The sequence below is a fragment of the Gekko japonicus genome, unplaced genomic scaffold, assembly GCF_001447785.1.
Source record: "Gekko japonicus isolate JY-2015 unplaced genomic scaffold, Gekko_japonicus_V1.1 scaffold211, whole genome shotgun sequence".
NCBI lineage: Eukaryota > Metazoa > Chordata > Lepidosauria > Squamata > Gekkonidae > Gekko > Gekko japonicus.
Genome location: NW_015164187.1, coordinates 1,542,680 through 1,570,383, shown reverse-complemented (window position 1 = coordinate 1,570,383; position 27,704 = coordinate 1,542,680). Strand labels below are relative to the sequence as shown.

The window sequence follows — 27,704 nt, the reverse complement described above, 5'->3', positions numbered from 1 at the left end:
CCCCCCCCCCCCGCAAGCCCCTCTGGATGGTTGCAAAGGGATCGGAATCGACCAGACCTCTCATCCCCAAAAGCAGCCGCTGGGCGAGGGGCGCGCTGGTTTCGCCATTGCTAGCGCAAAGAGGGATTGGGACACCACCCCCTGCCTCACCTCTGGGGCTAGTCGGCCTGCAGGAACCACTCACTCGTCCTCCTGCACCTCTCTATCCCCTCGCGCCCGCCCCTGCCCCTCTTTCCGCCCACGGAGCTACACCGGATGGGCCGCAGGTGACCGGGGCGGGGCGGGGCTCTTTACACTTTTGTAGGGGCTGTCATTCTACTCTGGGGTCTGTCATCCCCATCCCAGAACACTCCTGCTACACCCAGGGGCTGTCATTCCACTCCGTGGTCTCTCATTCCAGTCCCTGAACACTTCTGTTACTCCTAGGGGCTATCATTCCACTCCCTGCTCTTTCATTCCAGTCCCAGAGTAGTCTGTTTAGGCCCAGAAACCCTAATGGAAAATCCATTGTGCATTTTTATTCCCAAGTGAGTCATCACCTGTGATTGGGTCAATTGGCTCTTTTCAATGTTGATGAGGAAACCATGTGACAACAAAAGCTGGATAGTGGACTCACATCCTGGGAAGCCTTCTCTGCTGAGGGAGACCTGATAAGAAGGTCATTCAAGTAGGAATGCACATGGGTACCTTGGAATCTGAGGCTTGCTACAAAGAAAGCCTTCATCTTTGTGGAGGTACATCTCCACAACTGACATAAGCATCTGTTTTGATTTTTTGTATACAACAAATTGGTTGGAACAAGGAGACTGTAAGAAGCACATGTGTGTGTGTGGGGGACAAATTCAATGGCTTAAGCTTGCCTGATGGCGTGTTGTATCAAAGCACTGGACATTGATGTGGCCTATTTCTGCCAGAAAAGTTGAAGTCCCCCACTGATGGAGTCCTTACATCAGGAGTGCTGCAGGCAGGCTTTGTTGCCTGTTGCCCAGGTTTGGCCCTGGAGGAAGACTTTTGTCTTGGACCAGGCTGGTCTTTTATAGTCTGTACAGAATCTGGGAAGGTACTTAGACTGAAACCCCTTCTGTTGCCTATCCTCTTTCTTGGAGGAAAAAGGGCCTAGCCTTCTTATTATCCTTGGTCTCTAATAGGGTATCATCCAGAGTATTGCCAAATAATTTACTCCCAAGGAAAGTCCAATTCTTCAGCCATAAATTCCCCCTTGCCACCACAGTGGAGGATATAGCCTTCAAGGGAAATTTCATAGAATCAAAAACTGGCATCAGCAATGAAGAGTGCAGCTCTATCTAGTCTAGAGAGGTAGTGAGTAAGCTTCCTTAATAAATGAAGAGTTTCCCTCAGGAGTTTGCAAAGCCACATGATAGAGGCTCTAGCCATGAGGGAGGTGGCAGCTGAAGCTCTAATGGCATAGGCCATCGCTTCACGAGCTCTGTGTAAAGCTGCCTCACTTTTTTATCTGTGGAAACTTAAGGAGCTTTCCCTTTCTTTAGGTAAGGCTATGCCTGAGGTCAGGCTGGCCACTGCAGTGCCTACCACATTTGGTGGAAAGGAGGATAACTTTTTGGCATACCCAGTGTGGAAGCACTGACCTGAAAGTTCAGTTCATTTCTCCTTGACCCCTTTAGTGAGACTGAGGAGCCTGCTGAGGAGGGTCTTCATCTGATAGTTCCCCTTCCTCTCTGAGTCATACTCCGAGTTCTCAGAATAGTTATAAATCTCATCCAGAAGGGAAGACTTTGGCTACCTGAGTCTGGCCTGTATGACAGTCCTGAAAAATACTTTGTCCTCCCTTCCCCATCCCTCTTTTGTAAACAAACCCTTCTCTTGAGACACACACCCCAGTGATGGCGAAGTGGAGAATATATATATATATTTAAATGTTACTACAATGCTGTCTGAAAGGATGTTTCCTTTTTATATGTCTATACAAATGCTAATGTAGAACAAAAGCAAAGCACTAATCCAGTAAAGAAATTTAAAAAATACATTACAAGTTTAAATAAAACTTCAGCATAGGTTTGTAACCTACGACAGGCAGCTCTGACGTATTTATTATTTGTATATTATACACTGGCACAAATTTGATGCAGCCTTTAGAGACCACTTAAGTGTTAAAAAAAAAATCAACACAGTGCCTCAGTGCAAGCAATTTTTTATTGCAACTCTACTTGTACTGTAATGTATTTCAATGGAACTCAATTGACATTCCTGGCTCCCATTATTTCCAATGGGCCTTCAAGTGTTCCCCATTGTTTCCAGTGGGCAATCCTGTCCTTCCTTTTAGTACATCCAATTTCATACTTATGTTTTCATAATAAAGCAGCATCGTTCAGGTGGAACAAAAATTATATTTTCCTGCCCTACTTCATGATAATCTTCCTCACACACGACTCTATCATCAGTTTCTGATCTGACATTTCCAAGTATCTGTCAGAATCAATGTTCCTCAAAGCTTTCAATCCCATGTTCATTTCTTAGGGAACAAATCTCATGGGATTTACTTCTAAATAAATACTGTATAAGGTTGGATTTAAAGATTAACTCCGACCAGTTATAGAATTAGGATAAACAGTTTTCAAATCAGAGCATAATTTCTAAACTAGAAATCTCAGTTCAGATGAACCGACTACCAGCCAGAGCATCTGCAATTAAACCTATCAACTTTAATCAGCATTCGCTACAAATCATGCCTCCACCGCACCTTGTATGCACGCACCCCCACCCGTGTACTTTCTCACTCTCCCGCCCTTTTCTGGATGTCTCTCCCGCTCCCCTTCTTTTCACCAAAGCCTGCCATTTCTTTCGTTATCCTAAACCACTACGGGAGATGTGCGCTTGCGCGACAGTCGTGACCCTCTCCTCAAGTCTCACTGCGCCTGCGCGGTTGTTTTCTCGCACATGCTGTTAAGTGTTGCTGGAGTCACAGAGTAGACTGAGGGTCATTTGTGCCTCTGCTGTTTGCTATTAAAAGGTAAGTTCTGGATCGTGCTGCGTGATTCGGTTTGGTGCGGCTGGTCGGTTTTCCTTCCTCGGGCCTTGCTCTTTTCTGTTTCACGGTTTGGCCTGTTTCGTTTGTGTCTCAGCGAGGGGCCGGAGGGGTTGGCTGGGAGTCGTCCTCGGTGAGGACCGAGGAGAGACGCCTCGTCCCCACGGCGGGCTTTAGGGCGTTAAGCTGTTCTTTCCCCTCTTCTCCCACAGCGTCCCCAGAGGGGAAACTACTGGGGAGGGGAGATCTCGGCCTTGCCTTCTTGCAGTTGTTGTTGTTGACGCGCCCTGTGTGTACCAAGCCTGGCTTGTTGTGGGTAATTGGGGATACTGCGTCTCTGCTTCCTGCTGTGGTGCTGGTCTGGCTGGGTAGGGCGCTTCTGGCCATAACTGGCCGCCCGGGGCCAGAGAAATAACTCAGGGCGGGGAAAAGGAGAAAGGACACCTGGCGGATTAGTGGTATGTGGACCCATAAAGATTAAGCAGCATCGCAGAGTTCTTTTCCTGGCTTTATAAGCAATGTCGGGGCTCAGTGATGCTTTTGAGGCTGCGGGTTTAAGCCTATTTCGTTAGAATGAAGTCCCGTTGAACTCAAGTGAGCCTTACTTCCGTGTACACATTTGCTTAGATGCGGTCGAAGTATGGATTTCCCAGGCATGGATAGTTCTCGCAAAGCGTTGCGTTCGAGCTGGTGATTTGCTTCCATTTCTTCTAGCGTGTCTGTGCGTCCTTGAGGAAATACAAGAAACGTAGAAAGAACTTGTTAGTTAAAAGGATAAGTCATTGTCCGATTTGCAGGCACTTCTGTGGAAGCCAGTGAACAGCTGCAGCATGATTACTTTTGGGGAATCAATAATTTGCAGGGATTTTCTATTTTGATAGAATTTCACCTTCTGTTACCATTCTGATTTGAACTATCCTGGCTTGGCTTTGCTGAGCTTTCAGAGGATTGGGCCCTTCTTCTCCATTGTTGCCTTGTTTAGCAGATTAAAAATGCACATTGCCTTAATAGTGAAAATATTTTTGAGCTTGATTAATGTCAATGAAGATTTTCTTAGAATAGAAGAAATCAGCTCCACATATCTTGCTGGACTGAAATGATGCATGCTCACAGTGGTGCTGTCAATGCTCCTTTTGGGGAATAGCTTTGGTTTAAAGCTGCATTTGCAGGTATATGTGAGTGAATATAGTGAGGCAGTAACTGCTATTGCAAGTTTGTCCGACTAATGTCTAAAGTGCTGTTTGCATAATGTGTATTGCAAGTAACTAGTCATCACAAACACCCAATTGCCTTTCTGCTATTTCTAGACTGTAATACTATGCTTAAATCTGATTAAAATAATCTGGATCTCTAGAAGCAATATTTAGGATCATGTTATATATGTTAGTCTTGTTCAGATTAATTATTTGATATTTGCAAAAGTGGTTCTGATGTTTGAGGCAGCTGTGTTGTTGCATAGGTTATACCTAATTGTCTTCAAAGATGGTTGTATATTTGGATGGAAAATGTTTATAGGAGTCTAATGGGCTACTAACACTTTAAAATGTGCCATTCAAAATTTTGAATAATACCCAGGTAAAGGTAAAGGTTCCCTTGCTCGAAAGCCAGTCAAATCCGACTCTAGGGTTGCGGTGCTCATCTCCGTTTCAAAGCCGAAGAGCCAGCGCTGTCCGAAGACGTTTCCGTGGTCATGTGGCCAGCATGACTAAACACCAAGGCACACGGAACGCTGTTACCTTCCCACCGAAGTGGTACCTATTTATCTACTTTCAATTTCTTGCTTTCGAACTGCTAGGTTGGCAGGAAATACCCAAGTACAGGATTAGAAATAGCAGTTAGAGGTCCTGGATAAAGAAAGCTTCATCTTCCCTCATATGAAATGCCACCCATATGTTTGGCATAACATAAAGAAGATTTCTGCTCTCAGTATTTGAGAAAAAATTAAACCTAAATTAAGGATATATGGATTTTATGAACTTGTAAGGGGAAAGAAACAGCATGTCGAGTAATGTTGATGATGGAGTAAGCATGAGAAGTTCTGCTAGCAGTAACTTTCTAAGGTTCTGCTTCTTGCTGATACTAGAGAATGAAGAATGCCCATTTCAGAAAGTAACACCTGATTCCTTAGGGAAATAAAGCTTCTTATTAGACATACTGCTCAGTCGTCTCAGTTTTGTTGATTTCCAACTGGATAAAATTCTAGTTCCTTCCTTACGACGAGCATATGCTGGACAACACTGAAATCTCTGGGTCTCATTTTGACTGTTTTGCAGAAATTGGCATCAGTGCCATCTGGCTAAAGTTCAAGCATAATTTTGATGGGAAATTAAAACACTAATTTACTTACATAGATATCTGAGGAGGAGTTGGGTTCTGCAGAAATTATTGACCTGTTTCTTTACCCCTTGCTGAGGGGAGGAAATCTAATCATTAGTATTGCAACAAGCACTTAGAGGACAGTACCATAATCTCTTTATATTTCTTAAAATAGGCTTAAAGATGTTTACTGATAGCTCTAGCTTTCTCGTATTAGGAAGGAGGCTGCAGGGATAATTCAATATATATATATAACTTGGCAAAGGAGCAGTCTGTTGCCAGCTGCATCAAAATAGAAAATAATCAGCTGTAGCCCTGAAAACTTTCTCACTTGTAAAGTGCTGTTCTTGGGGAAACATTTATATAGTGTTTTCAGTACATGTGAGTGCACTGATATGATCTTAGACCAGAAATAAGAAGGTAGCTGTGCTGGTCTGTAGCAAAAAAAACAAAAACAAAACCAGGTCAAGGAAGCTCTTATGTTCTTATTCTACAGAATGTGTAAAACCAAACTGTTCAGGAGATGTTTACAATAGCGGGTGGTTGTTTAACATCCATGAAACTTAATTTCCATCTCTGTGTTCCATGTATATATTACATTTCTTGCATTCTTTCTGCCTCTAGTCTCAGTGAAAATGGAATAAATATATTATAATAATATTATGAGCAACCAAAATAACACAGCACAATGTGTGGGCTTTCAAGTTATTCAGAAGTTTTCATCAAGCTGGGTATTAAAAAGGGGAGAGGAAGAAAAGTTCATAGTTCAGGATATTTTTTAAAAAGCTGCAGAGAAGAGTACTCCAAAGAATATATGGTGAGACAAGATAGAGGCTTTTGCTTTATTGGTCTTAGTGAGTACAACAAACCACAGTTGTGTATAAGGTGAGGAGTGACTATTACCCAAACATTTGATTATTACCCAGAATTTGCTAAAGATATCCAAGTTTGGAAAAGAATACATTAGTTTTATTTATTTTATTTTATTTAGGCATTTTTACCCCGCCCTCCCCGCGAGCGGGCTCAGGGCGGCTTACAAGGGGCAAGAGCCCATGCCTAAAACCCAATAAGGCAATAAAATCATAAGTAATATCAATAATAAGTAATTAGTGATAAATAAACAATACAAGTTTGAAGAATGTAGCTTTCAAATGTCTTAATTTTATTTCAATACAACATAACAACTCAGGTGTTTGATTTGAACATAATTTTCTCTCAGTTTGTGAAGGGTGCCTATGTCACTTTTAGGGAAAGGATGAACTCTTAATGGCAAGAGTCTTCCTAAGCACGGTGTCTGTCAATGGTGTTGAACTCATTTGTCACGAGGGCCAGATCTGACATAAATGTCACTTTGTCAGACCAGGCCATGTGTGCCATAAAATGTAATGACAGGTACCAGAGATATTGTACCACTGGCTGTGACCATACCCCTCCTAAGCAGAGTACAGTGCCAAACCAGCCCTCCTTGCCCCTTATGATTGCCAACTCTGGGTTGGGTAATCCCTGGAGATCTGGGGGAAGGCCTTGGGGAGGGCCTGCATTTGGGGAAGGGAGGAACCCCAGCAGGGGGTATAATACCCTAATATAGGCACTTCTGGTCCTAATTTGGATTGGTTTCCCTCCCAATTGCTCGCAGGCTGGATAAGAGCCCTGGATGGGCCACTTCCAGCCCACGGAACGTATGTTTGACATGTCTGGTCTAAGTCTTCAGGTGACTCTTCCAAGATACAGTTTTATTGCATTTGAATGGTTTGTATAAACCATAGCTTTCCCTGAAACAACAACTGAAAACCTTGGTTTGGTTGTGGTATCTGTTTCTGGTGCTCAGGCAAACTCTGCTCTGCACTAACCACAGTTTCTCTGGCTCAAATAATATACCAAAAAATTATGTTTTGCTTCTAGGAAGGTGAAGAAACAAATGGTACAGAGGGGAAAAAAATTTTTCAGAGGGAAATTTTTAATAGTCAAACCCATATGCGTTTCACATGCAGCTTTGTCAGGGACAATCTTTCAGATTCTTTTTCATTCCATTCCCATACATACACTGGAGCAAAGTCATGTATGAGAACAGAACAAAAAAGAATCTGAAAGATTCACCCTGATGAAGCTGCATTCAAAATGTATAGAGGCTGTACAACTATTTAAAAATTTTCTCTGCACCATTTTGCTTCTTCCTCATTTTGCCTTGGTGCGCCCCCCCCCTCTTCTTTGCTTCTAGGAAGGAGGAAGCACAGAGGTAAGCAGAAGAATATGCAGTCATGATGAAGCTCAGGCACCAGTGGCCAAATCATGGGTAATCAAATCATAAATCTCACCCCCCCACCACATGTTACACAATGCTTCTGATATACCCGCTTTGGCATTCTTCATATATAATGGTCAATTATGAATGTCCACTATGTGAACAGGCCTGGGGGATCCTCTCCTTGTGTGTACCCTCCCTCTGCCTGCAGTGCTTGGTAATTAAATGCTTTTGTTTTCATGGTGAAGCTTGCCTTGGTGGCCAACTGTGATTTGCACCCTTTCCTGCAAACCAGGATTTCACACAGTGGTTTAATCCTAGGTTGGAATGCAGTTTTTCAGGGAAGAGCATGTATCTTAGCTCATAGTTTGTATGAAATGGCAAGTTGTGTTTTGCTGCAAAAGTCTTCAATTACATCATCCTGCATGAGCCTGGGGATTCTTCAGGCTTGTTCACGTAGTAGCAGATTATGATTTTGCCATTATATCGGAAGCATGCGTATGTCTATATTTTGATTTACAATCTTTCACAAGGACTTTCCTTGATTATAGGTTGTGGCTAGGAGGCTTTTTGTTCCCAGCCGGTACCTATATTTACAGCTGAACTATGTTGTCAAAATGGAATTTTCCATCCTTAGCTCTGCTCCCTTTTGGGGTTACAGGTATACAAGCTGCTAGTGTTATAGTATGTGGGCAAAAAAGCTTCAGTTTTGAAACATTCCATAGGCTTCGGTATGCCTGTTCAAAATGCATATAGGTTTTTAATATTTTAAAAGGAGTGTAAATTAATCTTAGAGCATGTTACTATATTAAAATGTTATTGACTGAAAGGAATGAAGTTGAAAGAGATAAGTCTCCAAATATAAAATTAGAAACCACAAGCTACTGACATTTCTGTATCAGCAGTTGGCTGTGTGAATTGTGTCCTCGGTTTGTGGAAGTACATAACATGTTTCTAAACCTTTGGTGTTTGTTCAAGAAACCGCTTGTGTAAAGCAAACAGGAAAAATTATTAGCACTGAAATAAAATTGACATTATTTCCCACTGTACAGAGTACATTTTGTAGCCTTGTTAGCCGCCCTGAGCCTGCTTGCAGGATGGGCGGGGTATAAATATAATAAATAAATAAATAGCACAGGTGTCTGTCTTCTGAAATCATACTTTTTAATTAATGTATTTATTTATTATTTCGATTTATATCCCGCCTTGCCACAGAACTGGCTCAAGGCATCTAACAACATTAAAACATTAAAACAATAAATACATTAAAATACAGAGTAAATGCAAACAACAACCATTAACCGTGCCAATGATGATGTTAATAATAATGATGATGGCGGTGTACAATATACAGACAACGGCATTATCCAATCGATGTTTCGTACAGACCGAGATGTGTTCTGGTGGCCCATTCGTGCGGCTGAGATGTAATCCGGCAGCCTGTTAGTCTGTGGCGCATTCACTAGTGGCCACTCATCAGTGGCAGCCCCTAGTTGAAAGCCTGGTGGAAGAGCTCTGTTTTACAGGCCCTGCAGGACTGTAAAAGGTCCCGCAGGGCCCTGATGTTATCCGGGAGCTCATTCCACCAGTGTGGAGCCGCCGCTGAAAAGGCCCTGGCTCTAGTGGCAGCCAACTTGACGTCTCTCAGGCCAGGAAGAGTCAGGCAGTTCTGTGTTCCTTACCTCAGTGCTCTTTGGGGCACATATGGGGAGAGGTGGTCCCTCAAGTAGGCAGGTCCCTGACCATATAGGGCTTTAAAGGTCAAAACCAGCACCTTGAAACGGATCCAGTAAGCTATCGGCAGCCAGTGCAATACCTTCAGGACAGGCTGGATGTGGTCTCGTATGGAGAGGCCCATCAACAGCCTGGCCACCGCATTTTGCACCAGCTGCAGCTTCTGGAACTGGGCCAAGGGCAGCCCCATGTAGAGAGCATTGCAGTAGTCTAATCTCGAGGTGACCATAGTGTGAATCACTATTACCAGGTCATTGCGTTCGAGGAAGGGAACCAACTGCCTAATCAGCCGCAGATGGTAAAAGGCTGCCTTGGCAGTGGCTGCTACATGGGCCTCCATTGTTAAGGTGGCATCCAGGAGCACTCCCAAGCTCCTAACCCTCCGCGCTGGCACCAACGGCGTCCCGTCGAAGGTCGGGAGTGGGATCCCTACCCCCAGTCCACTCCCCAGTCCACTCCGACTCAGGCACAGGACCTCCATCTTCGTTGGATTCAATTTCAATTGACTCAGTCTAAGCCAGCCCGCATGTCACAATGCTGACAAAGACATACTAATATAAATTCAACAACAAAAAATCAGCTAGGAAAAAACAGAATAATAAAACAGACCTGAAGATGAAGGAGAGAACCAAGTAATTGGATAACCAAGAATCCACATATCTAAATGGTATATTGTGAGACATTGGTCTCATAGTGACTGTGCTGAATATTACAGTGTCCGGTTTGCATCAGCTATGTCTACCCTTCTTTAGAAAACAGTATTTATTTTACTCTGCCCTGTTAGTAATCTCCGTTCACTCCAATAAAAATGGCCTCAGGGCTTTTACTCAGAGGTAGAGATGTGATGGCTCGGAAAAAAACCGGAAAAATTCGGGGGGGAAACCGGGGTTTTTAACGTTTTTTTCCGGAAGCCTTTTTTGTTTTTTCCAAAAAATTGGAAACATTGGAAAAAGAAAAGGAAAAAAATTGATTATGGAACGTTTTATTTTAACATGATGAATAAAATATTTTAAGACAAGGTGTTCAAATATTTTCCAAATCATTTCTAATATATATATATTTCTAAATTTCTTTTATATATATACCATATATATATGGTATTGGATTGATCTAATTTCTGTGCACTGAGGACAAGCAAGTCCTAGGTTACAAACTGAACTCTCCAATGCAAGAAGAAGATGCATTTCTTCCTTTAGGAGGTGCTATTGTCAGAAGAAATAAAAAAGGTTTCAGTTTTGTTTTTGCATGTGGGTGGGTATTCTGTTTGTAATAATTGTTTGGATACATTATATTTTTAATATGCTAGTTGTGATAATTTCATGCCAAGTAAAAATGTCCATAGTCATATTTTATGTTCCTAAAGTAACAGAATGACTTTCAATCTAGAAAAGACAAAAGAAATGCTAATGTAGCATTTTTTTCAATTTTCCCGAAAATGTCCATTTTTTTCTGGAAAAAAAACCTGGAAAAACCCTGGGTTTTATTCCGAGCTTCAAAATTTCCGGAAATTTTACATCTCTACTCAGAGGGGAGGGGTAGAATAAAGAAAGTCTATTGGCAGTGTGTTTTTTCTTTTGAATACTAATTTTTTTTTGTTCAGTCACACAGTCGAGTATATAGTTGAATAACCTGCATATTGGCTGTCCAATCAGGTATTTAGATCTGGTTTGTATCACCCTGTGTGCAGAATCATGGTTGTCCTCCCTCCCAACATAAAACTTTACTGACTTCTTCTATTCAGGTGGGTAGCCATATTGGTCTGAAGCAGCAGAACAAAGTGGCACCTTTAAGACCAACAAAGTTTTATTCAAGCTATACGTTTTCATGTGCATGCACACTTCTTCAGATACAGACTTCTTCTATGTTTGCTAGAGTCTTGACAACAAGTTCTCAATTTGAGTATTTCCATTGCAGTTGCTTTAGTATCCCATAAGAACCTAAGAATGTAAGAGAAGCCAGTGTTGGATAAAGCCAATGGCCCATCCAGTCCAGCACTCTGTCACACAGTGGCCAAAAATACCAGGTGCCAACAGGAGGTCCATCAGTGGGGCCAAGACACTAGAAGCTCTCCCATGGTTGCCCCCCCAAGCACCAAGAATACAGAGCATCACTTGCCCCAGAGTTCACAAGCTTCCTTCCACTCTGAAATTATTCCTCCTTCCCTTATTCCCGACTTGTCAATTTGCTCTGTTCATTGGAACCAATTGCTCCGCTATCACTTGCTGAATTTCCGCCCTCCCTACAAACGGGCTCAGGGTGGATCACAATTTGCACTTAGGCCTTACGGCATTACAACAAAACAGTAATAACAATAATTAAAACCATTAAAACAATATATGTCAGTTTGTACAATCCCCAATATTGGTGTCTGTAATGATTCCTTGTTTTTGTGAGTGTGTGTCTCTTTAAAAGTTTGGTTGCATGGCTGTGGTAGATAGACTAGTGTGGTTGAGAGATGCAAGTGTGGTATGATTGGTGGTTGACGGGGGGGGGTTTGGAAGTGAATCTGGGTGGATGAGTGAGTCAGTCAAGAGTTTCAGTCAGATATTGACAGTTGATGTTCAGTTACTTAGTTCTGTGTTGAAGCAGTTAGAGGCCGACAGCTGCGGTTGTTCAGTGAGAAAGAGAATGAGAGCTAAAAGATGATTGTATAGGAAAAAGTAAAGTTTAAGTGAAGAACAGTTAAAGGAAAGTCTGAGTGTCATAACTAACTGGAGTGAAACAGTGAACATATATGGCATTGAGATAAACAAGTGTTACAAAGTTACATGCAAAGATCCCTGTCAGTGAGGGAAAAGATTGAGTGTGATACCAAAGCAATTGTACATTATTTACACATTACTAGTTACATTGTATCACCCTCTTATTTAGTATTTATTTCAATAAATCCTCTTTTATTCAAGTTTATACCAGCTTTGAATGAAATACTTCCCAGGACCACATAGTTCCTCGTAAGCCTTAAACTCGGTCTACCAAACTAGTAAGAGCCAAAGTAAAAGCATAAAGGTTTGGAAATACTTAAAATTTCCTGGTGGCAGCAGAATCTACCCAGTAAAGAAAAATAAAGTGAACTTTTAAAGTGAAACTAGTCCTCCCCAATAAGGAGGACGTTACAGTGTCACTGAAATCCAAGATTGTATAGTCTGGCCTACTTAAGATGGTATCTGGGGGGGGGGGGCTTTCTTTCCTGGGTGCCCATTGCCCCACCCAAAGGCTTGGTGGAACAGCTCCATTTTGCAGACCCTGCAGAATGGTAACAGATCCCGCAGGGCCTTGATCTCATGCAGGAGGATGTTCCACCAGGCTGATAGAACAGTTTTTTTTTCAGCTGTTCAGGTTTCGGATAAGAATATATTTGATATGTCTTCAGGTGTTGCTTAATCACAATTATCAACATAGACCTCTGCCTGTTTCAGTGATGGGAAAAGAGAGAAAAGATCAAACCAAAACCTTGTTCAACATAAAGAGCAATCCAAGTAACCGGTTATAAACTCTTACATCAGTGTTGTTAAACCAAACGAAAATCAAACTATGGTGCAGCCACACTTGGAATACTAAATGGATATTACAGAGATGCAGAAAATGGCCAAGGTACTGTAGCAGTTTCCCTAAACAGAGAGAAAATGACAACTAAGGGAGGGGACTGTGGAGAAACATCCACCACCTAAGAATTCACCCAGATATCAGTTATTGTTCCTGTTCTCTGTCCATGTACAGGATCCAAGCTGCAGAGTAGTAAATGGCAGAAGTGAGGTGATAGAGAAAGGAACTATCAAGCTTCCAACAGAGCACTCATGAGGCTGGCTGAAGCAGGACAATGGCTTGGTGGTGGAAAGTGCCATCAAGTAGCAGCTGACTTGTGGTAACCCCATAGTGATTTCAAGGCACAAGAGACGTTCAGAGGTGGTTTGCCATTGCCTGCCTCTGAGTAGCAAGAAGAAGAGAAGATATTGGATTTGTACCCTGCCCTTCACTCTGAGTCTCAGAGCGGCTTACAAACTCCTTTCCCCTCCCCACAACAGACACCCTGTGAGGTAGGTGGGGCTGAGAGAGCTCTGACAGAAACGGCTCTTTTGAAGAACACCTCTGACAGAGCTATGGCTTGCCCAAGGTCATCCAGCCAGGTGCAAGTGGAGGAGTGGGGAATCAAACCCGGTTCTCTCAGATTAGAGTCCGTGCACTTAACCACTACACCGAACCACTACACCAGGACTTCCTTGGTGATTTCCCATCCAAATACTAACCAGGTCTGATCCTGCTTAGCTTCCAAGATCTGACAAGATCTGAGCCATCCAAGTTAAGCCATTCACTAATTTTTTTTTTTTGGGGGGGGGATATGCTGCATCTCCAGGAAGCTGCCTGAGGCAGCAGTACTCTCAAGCAACAAAACTGTTCTACAAGGGGAGTGCAATCACGTCCTTGAGCAGCTTTGTCATTGACCAATGACACCTCAGTCTTGTCTAGAATGAGCTTCAGTTTATTGGTCCTCTTCTGTCCCATTACCATCTCCAGGCACCTGTTCAGGATTTCCACCACCACCCCGACTCAGCTGTTAATTTATTTAAAACACTTTTATGCCACCTTTCCACCAAATCAGGGTCTGCATTAAGCATTTAAGCAATTAAATGTAAATAATTAAAGCACATAAAGAAAGTTAGAAGGAGGGCCAGTAACTGTTGTCGGGTGTATGCCATACAAAACAAAACAAGTCTTTACGTGTTGGTGACACTGATAGAGGGAGACAGACAAATCTCCCTGGGAAGAAAGTTCCAGAGTTTTGGTGCCACACTGGAGAAGCCCCTTTCTTGGGTTGCCATCCATCTGTCTTCAGACAGCAGGGCAACTGAAGCATGGCCTCTAAAGATGATCAGAGTGTATGGATAGGTTCATACGGAGAAGGTGATTCTTAAGGTATGTTGGTCCCAGGCTGTACAGGGTTTTAAAGGTCCATACCAGCACCTTGAATTGTGCCCAGAAGCAAACTGGAAGCCAGCATAGGTAGAACAAGACTGGAGCAATGTGGTTGCTACGACTGACTCTAGTCATACTCTGGCCACGGCATTCTGTACCAACTGCAGCTTCTGGACAGTCTTCAAGGGCAGTCCCACGTAGAGCACATTGCAGTAATCTAATCTGTATGTTACCAAGGCATCAAGAGCAAGATCACAGAGCGGGCTGACTAGCTCACTTGCTGAAGAGATGAGCTCTCCCAGTGAGTTGAGCACATGCAGGCCAAGAGGGGCACATTGGCGTGAGCTGAGGAAGAGGGGGGCGAAAGCAGCCTCTGCTGCTGTTCATCCTCACCTTCCCCACTAGGCAGCATCCCCCTGCAGCTACCGCCACGATGATCTGTGAAATGGCTTTCATCAGGCAGATTCTCGGCCTCCCTGGGAGCAGTAGGCACATGAGGCAGGACATTGCAGCTGCGATGGTGAGGGAGTACCTTGTGGATCCCTACAAGTCACAGGCCACCAGTCCACTGAGCTACTGGGCCGTGAAGGAGGTGGTCTGGCCAGACCTCTCTGCCGTGGCCCAGAGGCTCCTCTCATGCCCTTTGACGAGCATGCACAGAGTGAGCAGGGTTTTTTTCCCATGTAAGCAACATTGTCTGCTCATATCACTCAAACCTGCTACCCTGGATGATTGAGCAGTTAGTCTTCCTGAAGGTCAGCTTGCCACTGTTTGGCTACCCGGTCCTGGACTTTGAGGAGGACTGAAGTAAGCACATACTTGTGCCTGCATCCTCTCTCAATCTGTTCTGGGAAGTTGGGATTAAACACTCTTCCCAAAATTAAAATGAGACTAGAAAGAAGTAGCAGGGTCTTTCACCAGTTGGATTAGCACAGAAATGCCCCACCAATCTCCCCACTGCCATTTGGAATCCACCTGTACCAAAATACCTTTACAGAACCCTGGTAGGAGTATAGCACAGGGTGATGTTGAAGGTGGTGTGCTCAAGTTCCCTGAGTCACCAGCCACCCCAAACCAAAATTGCATGCTGAAATTAAAACAGCAGCAGCACAAAAACTGTTCTTCATCTTGATGGAGATGAAAGAGTAGGGTAGGATAGTGAGACTGGTGCAAACAGAAACCAGCAGAACCCAAAGCAGCACCATAAATAATGAAACAAATATTCTTCTTTGGAGGGGTGGGAAGTAGGAAAGAGAGAGCCTGTGATGAAGGAAGGGCAGCTGCAGCACCTAGGCTAAGGCTCCTCCACTGAGGCAGTGGCGGATGGTGTGTGTACTGCTCTTGCTGAGAGAGGAGGATCAGGTAGGACACAGTCCCCTCCCTCTCAGTTTCTGAAGCCTTCCCTGGGGAAATGGTGTTTAAGGTTTCTCTGGGTTTGCCCTTGGCTTTGGAAGAAAACAAAACATTATTGGGCTTCTGTGTATTGGGCTGGCCTTGGTTCAGGTGGGCTAGCAAAAATGCCTGCCCACCCTGCACCTTTGAGTGTTCTTCTGGGCTTCTACTGCCCTTACTTCTCCGGGATTCTCTGGTGTGACATTGGTTACTTCTGGCACCGGGTTGTGCTTCTGGGCACTACTACACTGGTTCTGCTGTCCTTGCAACCCCCTCTCCCTTGCTCGGATTGTGATTCTATGCTTGACATCAGCCTTGCTGAGCTGGCATTTGCCACAATGGCCCTGGGTTCTGCTGCTGGGCACTAGTAGATTGGCCCTGGGTTCTGCTGATGGGGCCTAGTACATTGCACTGGTTCTGCTGTCCTTGCAGAAATGCCACTCTCCTCATTTTCTACATCAGAGATTCTCATATTTGACTTGTTTGGGTTTGGTACTGCCACGGTGGCACTGGTTCTGCTGCTGGCCTTGCAAAAATTCCCCCTCCCACACTTCACTTTCTACTGCAAAGATTTTCTGGAACATTCTGCTGGGCTTGTAGTGCCTTGCTATTTTCCCCCATTGTAAACAATGGAGGATGGGGACATCTTCTTTGGGTGGCCATAAAATTGGACCCCTGGTCCATTCTCTTTGAAACTTTGGGGTTCTTTTGAGGAGAGGCTTCAGTAGCAATGCTTAACCTCCCCCCACCCTCGACCACTGAATATACCCCAGGAGATTTGCCATTGACTTCAGTGGTCCCCATAGGGTATAATGGACCTCAATAAATTCAGGACTCCTGAATAGTTACCGAATCCAAATACCATACAGAAATATCGGGAATATTGGAATTCAGGAATATCGGGAAATATTGATATTTTTTTTGGCCCAATATACCAGAATCCAGGGGAAAATTATTTTTCTTCCACACCCCTACTTGATACATAAAGACTAAAACTAAATTAGAGGCTGGCCTTTCCTCTATGTCATATCTGTCTCATTCTAGTTCTGTGCTTGTGTGTTTGTTTCTACTCCAAATATCAGTGCCAAAATAAGGTGCAGCTAAGTTTGTGTAGGAAAGCTGCTTAGCCAGCCTTATGCTCCTCTTCCCTTGTATGTCTGGGGAGAGTGTAGTTGCCTTGGAAACATCAGCAGACTATATTTATCAATTTTGCAGAAGAAGACATGCATCCCTCTGGACACTGCTTCTCTAACTCTATATGTATAAATGGCCATAAATGATTGTTCCAGATGTTAGAATTCTGCTGAAATTAACACTGTAGAGGAGAGTGTTAAAAAAGTGGATCAAATGTACACTTTTCAGAAGGGGAGTGATATGGAAGTATTCAGATTGTTGTTAGGGTTTCTACAGCAGTGATAATACCTGAATTGAGGTCAATGAGTAACATTTTTTATACCAGTACATCTGTCTGAAGTGGAAATTCCTATTAGCTTCTCTCCTGGGCCATTAAAAAAAAGTGCATCCAATAGTCATGGAAGAGCAAAGGGATACCAGTAACTAGGGTATCATTCACTTATTTAACAATTGTTAAACATGAAAGCCAGTAAAGCCAATCCATCTAGTAAAGAAGCCACTTCCTAGTCTGTAATATATAAAATTTAATTTGTCTGGATTAAATGTTTGTCAGTTTCTCATTATTCCCACACTTATTTACAACAAAAATGCAATGCATGGGAGCCAGCAACACATGCTGCTGGGATTTGTAATACATAGTCATAGTTCAGCGCAGCCTTATCCATTCATTTTCATGGAGACTGATTTCCCCCCCCCCAAAAAAAAAAACACACATTGCAAATAAGAACAGGATGCAGGGGTCCACACATTTTGACCAATGTTGCTAGGGTCTCAAAATTTAGGCGGCCAGATTCACCGCAAATCCCCCCCCCTGACCAACATGGGGGGACATGCAGAGCCTTGTCTGATATTATCTTGAGCTTCAGAAGCATCAGAGCCGGACACCTTGCTGTTCTGAGTCCCTCAGAAACTCAGCACAAGGTTGTGATGCCTGGCAGCTTATTCTGCTGTTACGTTAAGCTTTTAGAGGCACTCCAAAGTGCTCCTGAGCACTTGTGTGATGAAAGGTGCCCCTCTTCCATCTCTTCCACTTTGTGCTTTTTTCCATTTGATTAAAAGATTGTCAGTGATGACCTGGGAAGAGTTAAAGGTATACTCCTCTAACTCTAAGGCAAGTATGTGTGGGGATGCCTGTAATGTAATCATTAGAAGAGTTCTCAGTAATGAACCTTTCCATAAATTAGGGGAGAGATCACCGAGTATAGGAAGGCCTGTGCAAACAATGACGGTTTTGCAGTAACAATCCTTTGCAGTAACAGCCATTGAAATTCATAAACATTAACATTAACACAATTTCAACAGGAAAGAAGAAAGTTTACAAATAAATAGGGCATGGTTTCCAGTCCCGAAAAACACAAAATGCTCTACATTTGACAACAGCACTACGGATAAGATTAGAATTTCAACAGCCAATCCATATGCAAAAGAACCTCCTCAGGAAAGCTCCTCCATTAGCATGTCACAGTTTGGGAAACTCTTATAAGATAATGACTCAGCCCTACCCTATCCTGAGTAGATATAAATTACCCACCTACTATTTTTCTTCTCACCTCAACACAGAGAGTACTCCATCTTTCTGTGTTATACCTCTGAGGATGCCAGTCACAGCTGCTGGCGAAACGTCAGTTACTACAATGCCAAGACTACGGCCATACAGCCTGGAAAATGTACAACTAATAGTCCTTAATGCATTTCAGAAAGGTTTACATCAAACGTTAGTAGGAATAAATTAGGTTTATATATATCTTCAAAAAACGTAGACATCCTTAACATACATACTTGAAATAAAGCTACTTTGAAATTGTCAATAAGGCACTAAAGTCTTCCGTAAACCTGGATTATCCATGAATAGCATATTTTCATATCTCCAGCCAAGATATATCTTGATCAATAGTAGAAAAAACATTGAAACCGTTTTGTAAAATATTTGCTACAAAGTCAAATCTTAAGTGCCTTTAAGACCTTTAAGACCAACAAAGGTTTGTTCAAGGTATGAGCTTCAACCTTCCAGGACATTGAATGGGTGACCTCAAGGTAGCTGTTTTATTACAAAGGAACTTCAGGAACAGAATGGAAAGGGAAATGGCTGAATTAGAAGTTATTACAACACTTGGAACAAAGACCTCCCCAAGACTCAACAGGGATATTGGTTTCTTATCTCATTACATATACTAACTCATTCAGTCTTCGTATATGTATTCTCATACAGAGGGACTATGCATTCTCTGTATTTTAGTGTATTTCTTTTTCAGAATAGTATATTAGAATACTGAATTATACAAAGAATATTGGATCCACCTTGAAAGAGAAAGTAAAAATGCTGTTAAGTGACCTCCCAGGCTCTGAGAGTGAATGGAGAGTCTCAAATTTAGTTGGACATATTTATTGCTTTACAACTGTTGACCTTATAACCTTAGCTTCTTATTTAACTCTGTTTTTGCATAGCTTAAAACATCTTCATCATGTTACATGTTAATTAGCCGTTCAGCCCATCTATAAGTTAGAACCTTACATCCCATTCCACTGTATTTGAAAAAGTGTGCTTTGCACATGAAAGCTCATACCTTGAATAAACTTTTGTTGGTCTTAAAGGTGCCACTGGACTCTAAATTTGTTCTACTGCTTCAGACCAACATGGCTGACTACCTGGATCTATAGTAGAACACAATAAGAACAGAACTTATAGCCCTCACCTGGGTAGCCCAGGCAAGCCTGATCTCCAGAGCTAAGCAGGGTCAACTCTGGCAAGTATTTGGATGGGAGACCTCCTTGGAATACCAACAGTCAGGAGGCGGGGGCAGGCTTTTTTCAGCCACCTCTCTGAATATCCTCCAGGCTCCCAGTAGACTTACCTAGGGCTAGCTGCTTGCTGCTGTTCAGCATCAGCCACCCTATTAAAGCCAGTGTGATGCTTTAGTTCAAACTTCAGAGTATGGTCTGGGAGAGCGAGGTTCAAATCACCAGTCTGCCATGAAAGCTCACCAGGTTATGTTGGGCTAGTCAGTCACATATTTTCAGCCTTACCTACCTCACAAGGTTGTTGTAAGGATAAAAAAGAGGAGAGGAGAATGATGTAAGCTGCTTTGGTCCCCATTGTGGAGAAAGATGGGGTATAAATGAAGTAAATAAATATAGCTGAAGATGAGAGGCAGATTAAAGGTAGGTTGGTGAATAGCTAAGAAGGAGAAAACGAGGCATGGGAAGGGGAGAGGATGTGGGGGTTGACAGCAGGAGGAAAAGGTGGGTCTCTTCCTCATTTGAGTCAGATACTTTAAAGTATGAGCTGACTTTTCAGATATGTTCAGAACATATTCGCCTGTGAACCAACAGTTTCTATGTTAAATTGTTCATAATGATAAAAAGTACTCAGACTGTAGCATGCAACTACCTGTTAAATGGTCATTTGGGGGCTTTATTTAGATGTATTAACCTTTGATAAGTACCTCTTACACCAGTGGTCCCCAACCTTTTTGAGCCTGTAGGCACCTTCAGCATTCTGACACGGGGTGGTGGGCGCAACCACAAAATGGCTGTCACAAGAGGTGGAGACAGCCACAACATGTCGGGGAGTGAGGTCATGCGTTATCCTAACAGTAACTCCTCAACATTTCAGGCAGAAGCTCTGCTTCACAGGAGGCCTTTTAAAATGAACTTACTGTTGAAAAATGTTTTCTTGCTTATACACAGCTTACCTTGAGTCACATAGTGAAGATCCTTTTGTTGTGAAGGGGAGAGGGAGCTTCTTGTGATTTTGACCTGTCCAATGGCCATGGTTTACCATCTAATCCATATTCTCAATTCATTCTGTGTCAACCTGGGATCTCTTCCAATGTTATGATTTTAATCTATGTCTTGTCCTTGTTTCAGCAGCTGTGATTTGCCGTCTCGGAGCTGACTTTGGTGATCTCGGAAGACATGGATGAATTGCAAGATGTCCAGTTAACAGAGATCAAACCTCTTCTGAATGATAAGGTAACCTATCTGGCCTTACTGGAGCATTAGCAAAGTTCTGTATTGTTATATTTGATTTGTGTACCAGCTGTGTACATGTGCTGTATTCCACAGTTCTGTACTGTTTGGTGTTGGGAGAACAACTAGATATCCTGAAAATTTTTTAGTTTCTATTCTGATACAATTGACCTTGAACATGTATTCTTTCCTTGTTTACCCTCCCCTGTATCCTCCTTTCTTCCCAGTTTTGCCTCTTCTGTTTTTTAATTAATTTTTTAATTATTTTCTCAAAATAAAGGTGGAATACAGAAGGGAAAAAGGGGTTGGGGGAAAATATAGATTCATCTGTTTTGTCAAATGTTATGAGTTTTCCAACAAGTAAGATGAGATTCATTACCAAATGTATTACACATTTCAAATATAGAAGCAGACAATAAAACATCACTATCATAGAATTTAGGGATAGATTCTCTCTTTAAAGAATAAACAAGAACTTTCCTAAAGTTAGTGATAATCTACTAACGATAAAAGAGATTACATCTTTAACAGTTGAACGAACTTCTATGCTAAAAATAAATCATTCTAATAAAAACCTTAATATTGTCTTAATTGTTTTTCTAAATCTAAATTTTATTCTTACTAATGTTTTTAATACTAGTGGAATACAGAATAAAATATTGGAACTATAATCATTATCTTCATTACCTTTAATATGATATCCAGATAATTCCAAAAATAAAAATAAAAAAGTTAGTTATTCCCATAGTATAATAAACTTGCCATTTCTGCTGAAATTCTTTCAATGGTCTTTTGTTTATATAATTGGCTAGTTTTGCCAATGTTGCGTACTCGGCTAGTTTTTCTTTCCAGATCTCTATTGTAGGACAGTCTTCTGTCTTCCGTTTGCCTCTCATATGTTGAACTTCAGATTGTAAACACCAATCTTTCCCCCCCTTTTAAAATGATGATGGCACCATATAAAACAGTTATGGCTGCAAAGAGTGTGTTGAAAATGTGCAGACAGTGGCTGATCTCCAAAGGCAAAAGAGGTCTCAGCAGGATTTCCAGTGGCCATCAGAAGGGGGATAAGACTACAGTGCCCTGCTTACGTCCTTGGTTCTCTCCATGACTTGCTGAAGCAGAATAAATAATGTAAAATAAGAAATACATACAAATATGCTTACAAATACATACAAATATGCATTAACATTTTTAGCTTTTCTTAGTGTTGAGTTGAAGAAAGTACTTCTTTACCCAACGAATGATTAACACATGGAATTCACTGCCACAGGAGGTGGTGGTGGCTACAAGCATGGACAGCTTCAAGAGGGAATTAGATAACATATGGAGCAGGAGTCCATCAGTGGCTGTTAGCCACAAGGTATAGATAGGAACTCTCAGGCTGGGGAAAGTGATGCACTGTATTCTTGGTGCTGAAGGGGGCAACAGTGCTTCTAGTGTCCTGGCCCCACTGGTGGACCTCCTGATAGCACCTGGTATTTTTGGCCACTGTGTGACAGAGTGTTGGACTAGATGGGCCATTGGCCTGATCCAACATTGGCTTCTCTTATGTTCTTATGAGTTTTGGGGTTCCTAATAATAGAATTATAACATACTAGTAGCAAAGCCCATTGTAAAAGGAATACAACGAGTGCTAGCAAGATCTCGGCCTTGCTCTCCTCCTTGGCCATGTTCTCGTCTGTGGCACTGGTGCTCGTCTGCACGCAGCCCACTCTGCCACCTGCAGCCATCTACAGGCGGTGGTGATCGGTGCGGCGGCAGCATGGTCGGCCTCGGCCTCCTTACCCTGCAGCCGCCGGATCATTGGGCCTGTCCGTCACCTCGCAGCATACCGAGGGTGAGAGGCTGGGCACCACTTCCATGAGCTCACCGTCCGTCCGGCTCCCTGCACCCTGGTACGGCTGACAACGCCCACTGCAGCGCTGCCATGTTCGGCCTTGGCCTCCGAAGCCTCCACCCACTGGAGTGTCAGAGGACAGCTCTCGGCAGAGGTGCCCGCATAGAACTGTCTGTTCCCAGGGAAGCGGCAGTGGGTGAAAGTCAATCCTCCCGCATCGGTCTGCCTCGTCTCCGGCAGGCTTGACTTTCAGACTTATCTCCCTGTGACATTGAAGGGGCTCCATGGCCAGACGGCCATCTTCCTCCCTCCCTGGCTGCTTTCCTTCACTAAAAGCGCAAGCCTTAATTGGCTAATGCTGCTGGCTTTCCATTGCTAAAACGCTGTTTGTGGCCGGGAACTGAGAGGATCCACTCTGTTCACCGGCTCCCTCCACAGTGAGCCTGAGATGCTGGCTGCTGGCTCTGTGAGCGGGAATGAGGCAACTCAGCGAGGCAATGCAGCCAGGGGATTGGCACACCTCCTGAGTGACAGATCATGGACCCAGTTGATTTGGGAGCATGTGGAATGTCCAGGAAAGAGTCACCCCAAAACAGAATATATATAATATAAGGAGAGATAATAACAGCCTCAACTTCTCAAAAACTAGTTGTCCTTCATGCATGGTGAACAAGTGTAAGGAAAGGAGCCGTGAAATGTAACATATTCATCAGCTTTTAAGAAGTCACTGCAGTTCATATATTTACCATTATGTGGGTGTGGACACGTATGAAGAGCATGATTTCTTTGTAGCCTGCAATGAGTTTAGGGACAGAACACTGGTTTGGATTCAGAACTGCATTTCCACAGGTGCAAGATTTCCTGCCCGTAAAGACCACAGGAACAGGATTGGACGGGGCATTTTGGGTAGCTGTGGGTGCAGGAGTTGCCTGCCGCTGATGGAAACCCTTGCAGCTATGGAAATGCTGTTCTGGATCCATACCAGTGTTTCCAACTTCATCTACAAATCCGATTTTTATTTCTTTGTTCTTTTTACATTATATTTGCTGAGAATCTGTCCTGACTAATATCTGAACTCTGCATATTGTTCTAATTTACATTTACTAATTTAAAATATTCTTTTCTCATGATACTCATAATTGCCAGGAGAGCTGACTGTCCATATAATTTAGAAATAAAACTTCACTGGATGGAGAAATTACAACAATTACATTGTAGCTAAAGGCTGAGATTTATCCTAGAGAAGGTTTAAGAAGGGACAATATAGAAATGTTAATTTTAAATTGAAATCATTCTGAAGCGTGCTTCAAGGTGTATTTTGAAGAGGTGTTTGACATATGCATGAAGATTTTGGAAGTGATTAGAAATAGTGTACTTCTGAGCCATGAAATGCATACTTATGGAGGTGTTGGAACTGCTGAACATTGCCTGACACAGTGTAATTAGCTGCTTATTGGCAGTGGTCATACAGTGTTTATGGCTGGCTTCTGGGCTTCAGTAGTGGTAAAATTAACATCTTCCTTGTAATTACCCCATCTGAGCACTTTCTTCTGATTTACTACTGGAAGATTCTGTGCAGAGTGGCTTGGATGCAAGCCACTCGCTGTTTGAGCAGAAGGGCACTTCTTCATGCACAAGGGGGAGCAAGATTTGCTGATTTCCTCCCGTCCTCTGCACTATATCCCATACAGTCCCCAAGAGTCCAGCAATGTCCAGGATTGGCTCTGTGTGTGTGCGTGCACTCACAGAGGGTTGCAGCAGTGTGAAGGGGAATCAGCAAAGACATTTTTAACAAATAAAGTTCTTCTATAACCTGTGGCTTTTTCTGCAAACGTGATGAAGCAGAAATTTCAAATGGGTGCAATGCAAAGTTCATTGAGTTGCAGCCATATTGGATTGGATTCTTGATTATTTATTGTTTCTTACTCTTATTCTGACAGAATTCAGCTCGAAATTTCCAGGACTTTGACTGTCAGGTAAGCATGTGAATTCCGAATGGGCATGCATTGGCAGTCCCTTCTTGGAAAAACAGTTGGTTGTATGGTAATTTTGAACAGATGGGAGAAAGTGAATTTGGAAGGCCTGCAAGCTGTTGACTTTTGTTTATATCTCTGACTGAACAGTGTGTATCTGCCCTGTTCAACTCCTAATCCTAACATTCAGGTTCTTGACTTGACTGTCCCTTTTAAGTAACTTAAAGTGCTGCAGTGGTGTGTGAGATTCATCAGGTGCAAATCTGCACTGAGAGTACGTATCTCACAAATGGTTTGTAATTCTAATTATGAACTGTTTGTAAGTGGTATGAAACAGGCTAGCTTGCACTATGGAGTTTTGTCCCAATTTGGGGAAAGACCAAATTCGGTGTTATGTCATGTCTGGCATTTTCTACAAAAAGCAAATGTGGCATTCTCTTGATGCTTAAGGTCTTTACATCTGATGGAGAAAAGTGCTGTCAAGTCACAGCCAACTTATGGCGACCCCTCATGGGTTTTTCAAGGCAAGAGACAAAACAGAGGTGGTTTGCCATTGTGTGCCTCTGCAAAGCAACCCTGGACTTGCTCAGTGGTCTCCCATCCGAGCACTAACCAGGGCCAACCTTGCTTAGCTTCTGAGATCTGACAATATCGGACTAGCTTGCCATATTTGATCAGTACCTGATGTGAATTGCTGAGCATCTTGCTGTAATAACTGTACACAGTGCAGCCAGGAATTTGTAATATAAGCAGTTACATTTACTATATTTCTGTGTACCTCTTTGCTGCTCAGAGTGGTTTACAATAAAACAAGCAGGTGATTCCTTCCTACCCCCCCCCATTCCCAGTACTCGTCCCCATTGCTGCTCCTCCTGAGATGAAAGGTCCTGAGAGCCAAGCAGAGAGGAGCCAGGTATTGCTCTGCCTTTGAATGTAGCATGGCAGTCGCTTGAATGGTGGGCTCTCTAGGCCCTCCTTCTTTTCCACCATGAAAGGACTGTAAATTTAAAAGGGATAATAAAGGAATCATACCGTGTCAAAGTTTGTATGAACAAAAATCTTAGAAGTGGGGACCCCCAAGGAACTTGCAGGAACAGCCATCCCATTTCCTTACCCTTACTTATCCCCCCCTCACCATGCCTTCTCTGTCTCCGTCTCTCTCTCTCTTTCTCTGTCCTCACACTTCTTACTTATGTATTTCTCTCTCTTTCTCTTCATCATGCCTACTGACATTCGTCTTTCTCCCTCTCCCATCCCTTTGACTCTTTCTCTGTGTGTCCCTCCTCCATCCATTATTCTCTTTCTTTCTCCCTCACAAATCACTTGGATCCTGCCTTCTGGCAGCCCACTGTTCTCCCCCCTCATAATTTCACTGCACACATCCCCTGACACATTGGCTGCATGCCTATCTCTGTGCCTGCTCCCAGCCTTGGCTGGGTTGGCTCCCTGCACGTCCAGCTCCCCACCAGCTCCCAGCCTCTGTTTTTGGGGTTTTAACTGACTCCACATTTTTTAAGGTTTCAGATTTTTCTGCAAACCTGGGGGATTTCCCAGTTTTGGAGAAATCCCCCTTCTCTCCACCTTGTCCCAATCCACAAATATAAGTATGCACAGATTGGGTCGGGTTGTCTATTAGAATAAATGATGACGTTTTAATCTGTGTGTAGGTGGCGTAGATTTGTGGCTGCCCCCACTCACATTGCACAATAGGGAATAGCATAACTGTGCAAATGTGAATTAAATGCACACTTACATAAGATATTTTAGTTTAAATATTGATCAAGACCATATGGGCATCACCTGCACATCAATCGAAACATCCCAGCATAACCAAGTGCAAACAGAGACACTGCTATGCACACTGTGTTTGGAGCAGAGGAATAAGCAGGCCACCCAGAGCAAATGCATACCCCAGTTTTGTACTTTTATTGTGTGACAATAAGTGAGCATAGACCAGGTAAGACTTGCCACCATTTCTCCTTTTGAGTCTGTGAATAGCGGCTTGTGTCCATGGCAACTGTTGAACGGGATGTTCCTTACAGTTGCTCTGTTAATTTTAGCTCCTTCTTAACATCCAGTTACATGTTGTGCCTTTGTGCTAGTTAATAAAGCTGCTTTGTCTTGTTAACAACTCTTCTAAGATGCTTATGACAACTTCTGAGGAGTGTCTGCTTCAGTCTTCTTTACATCTTTTAAGTTATGAGTTCGAGCTTCAGTCTCCTTAGGAGGCATGCTATGGGCAGGAATGAGTCTGAAAATGTATCATGGTCCTTGGCTGTTTCACACTTGGTTGCTTTTGACAAACTGAAGAACTGCATATCAAGATCTAATGTGCCTTCTGGAAAAATGCAAGTACCTTCCCTTGATTAGGCTGTGTCATTGAGTCAAATGCTGCATGGCATTTTAAATACCACCATAACCTAAATTCTATACATGGTGGATTCTCATCAAATGATATCAAGACACAGTGCCCAGATCATAGGGTTGTGTTATCAGTGGTGGGCAAACCCATTTGTCAAGAGAGCCAAATATCAACAGTACAACAATTGAAATTTATTGTGAGAGCCAAATTTTTTAAACTTAAACTATATAGGTTATTATTGTTAATATATTGTTATTAATTTAATTAGGGTACTCTTAAACTGGCCTTTGCTAAAAATGTCCTCAATCTCATTGAGGTACGTTCGCTGAGGTCGACCCCGTCCAACTCTCCCATCCACACTCATCTTGTATACTTGTTTCGTCTCCTTTCGTTCATCCTCTCTATATGTCCAAAGTATCCATAAAATTAAATCATGACAAATTTGATAAATCATGACAAACACTAATGTGAACAATGGCCTTGCATCTCCTTGGAAAGTTTGGGTAAGTCAGGTTTGTATGTTGTTTTTTTAAATTTTAGGCACGCACTAGAGAGCATCAATATGTATGGCCTCGCTGGACCAGATTCAAGGTTCTTAGCTAGCAGCTAGCATTCTGTTCCCAACTGCAGCCTTCCAGAGGCCTCTGGAAGTTCAAAGAACTGTTTGCCCTCCCCCATTCTCTCAACAGCATTTCATATTTAGAGTTCCCTTTCATATTAAGTTCCCTGAACGCAAGCTTGATTAAGTTCACAATATATTTCATCTCTACGGGTTCCCCCCCCAAAAATTCCCACCCCCCACCTGTGGCAGGTGGCTTCACAAGTTA

General features: G+C 42.9%; 1 protein-coding gene across 3 annotated transcripts in view; it reads left to right on the top strand.

The window, feature by feature from the left end:
- The first annotated feature begins 2,913 nt into the window (after positions 1 to 2,913).
- The window catches only part of NDRG3 (NDRG family member 3), a 57,198-nt gene continuing 32,407 nt past the window's right edge, over positions 2,914 to 27,704 (top strand). For 2 of the 3 annotated variants that reach the window (XM_015408195.1, XM_015408193.1), the window contains exons 1-3: positions 2,918 to 2,989; positions 20,604 to 20,705; positions 24,483 to 24,518. In XM_015408195.1, the coding sequence (XP_015263681.1) occupies positions 20,649 to 20,705; positions 24,483 to 24,518 (93 nt within the window). In that variant the 5' untranslated portion in view covers positions 2,918 to 2,989; positions 20,604 to 20,648. Of the gene's footprint in view, positions 2,990 to 20,600; positions 20,706 to 24,482; positions 24,519 to 27,704 lie in introns of all 3 variants that reach the window. The other variant, XM_015408194.1, reaches the window with a different exon arrangement.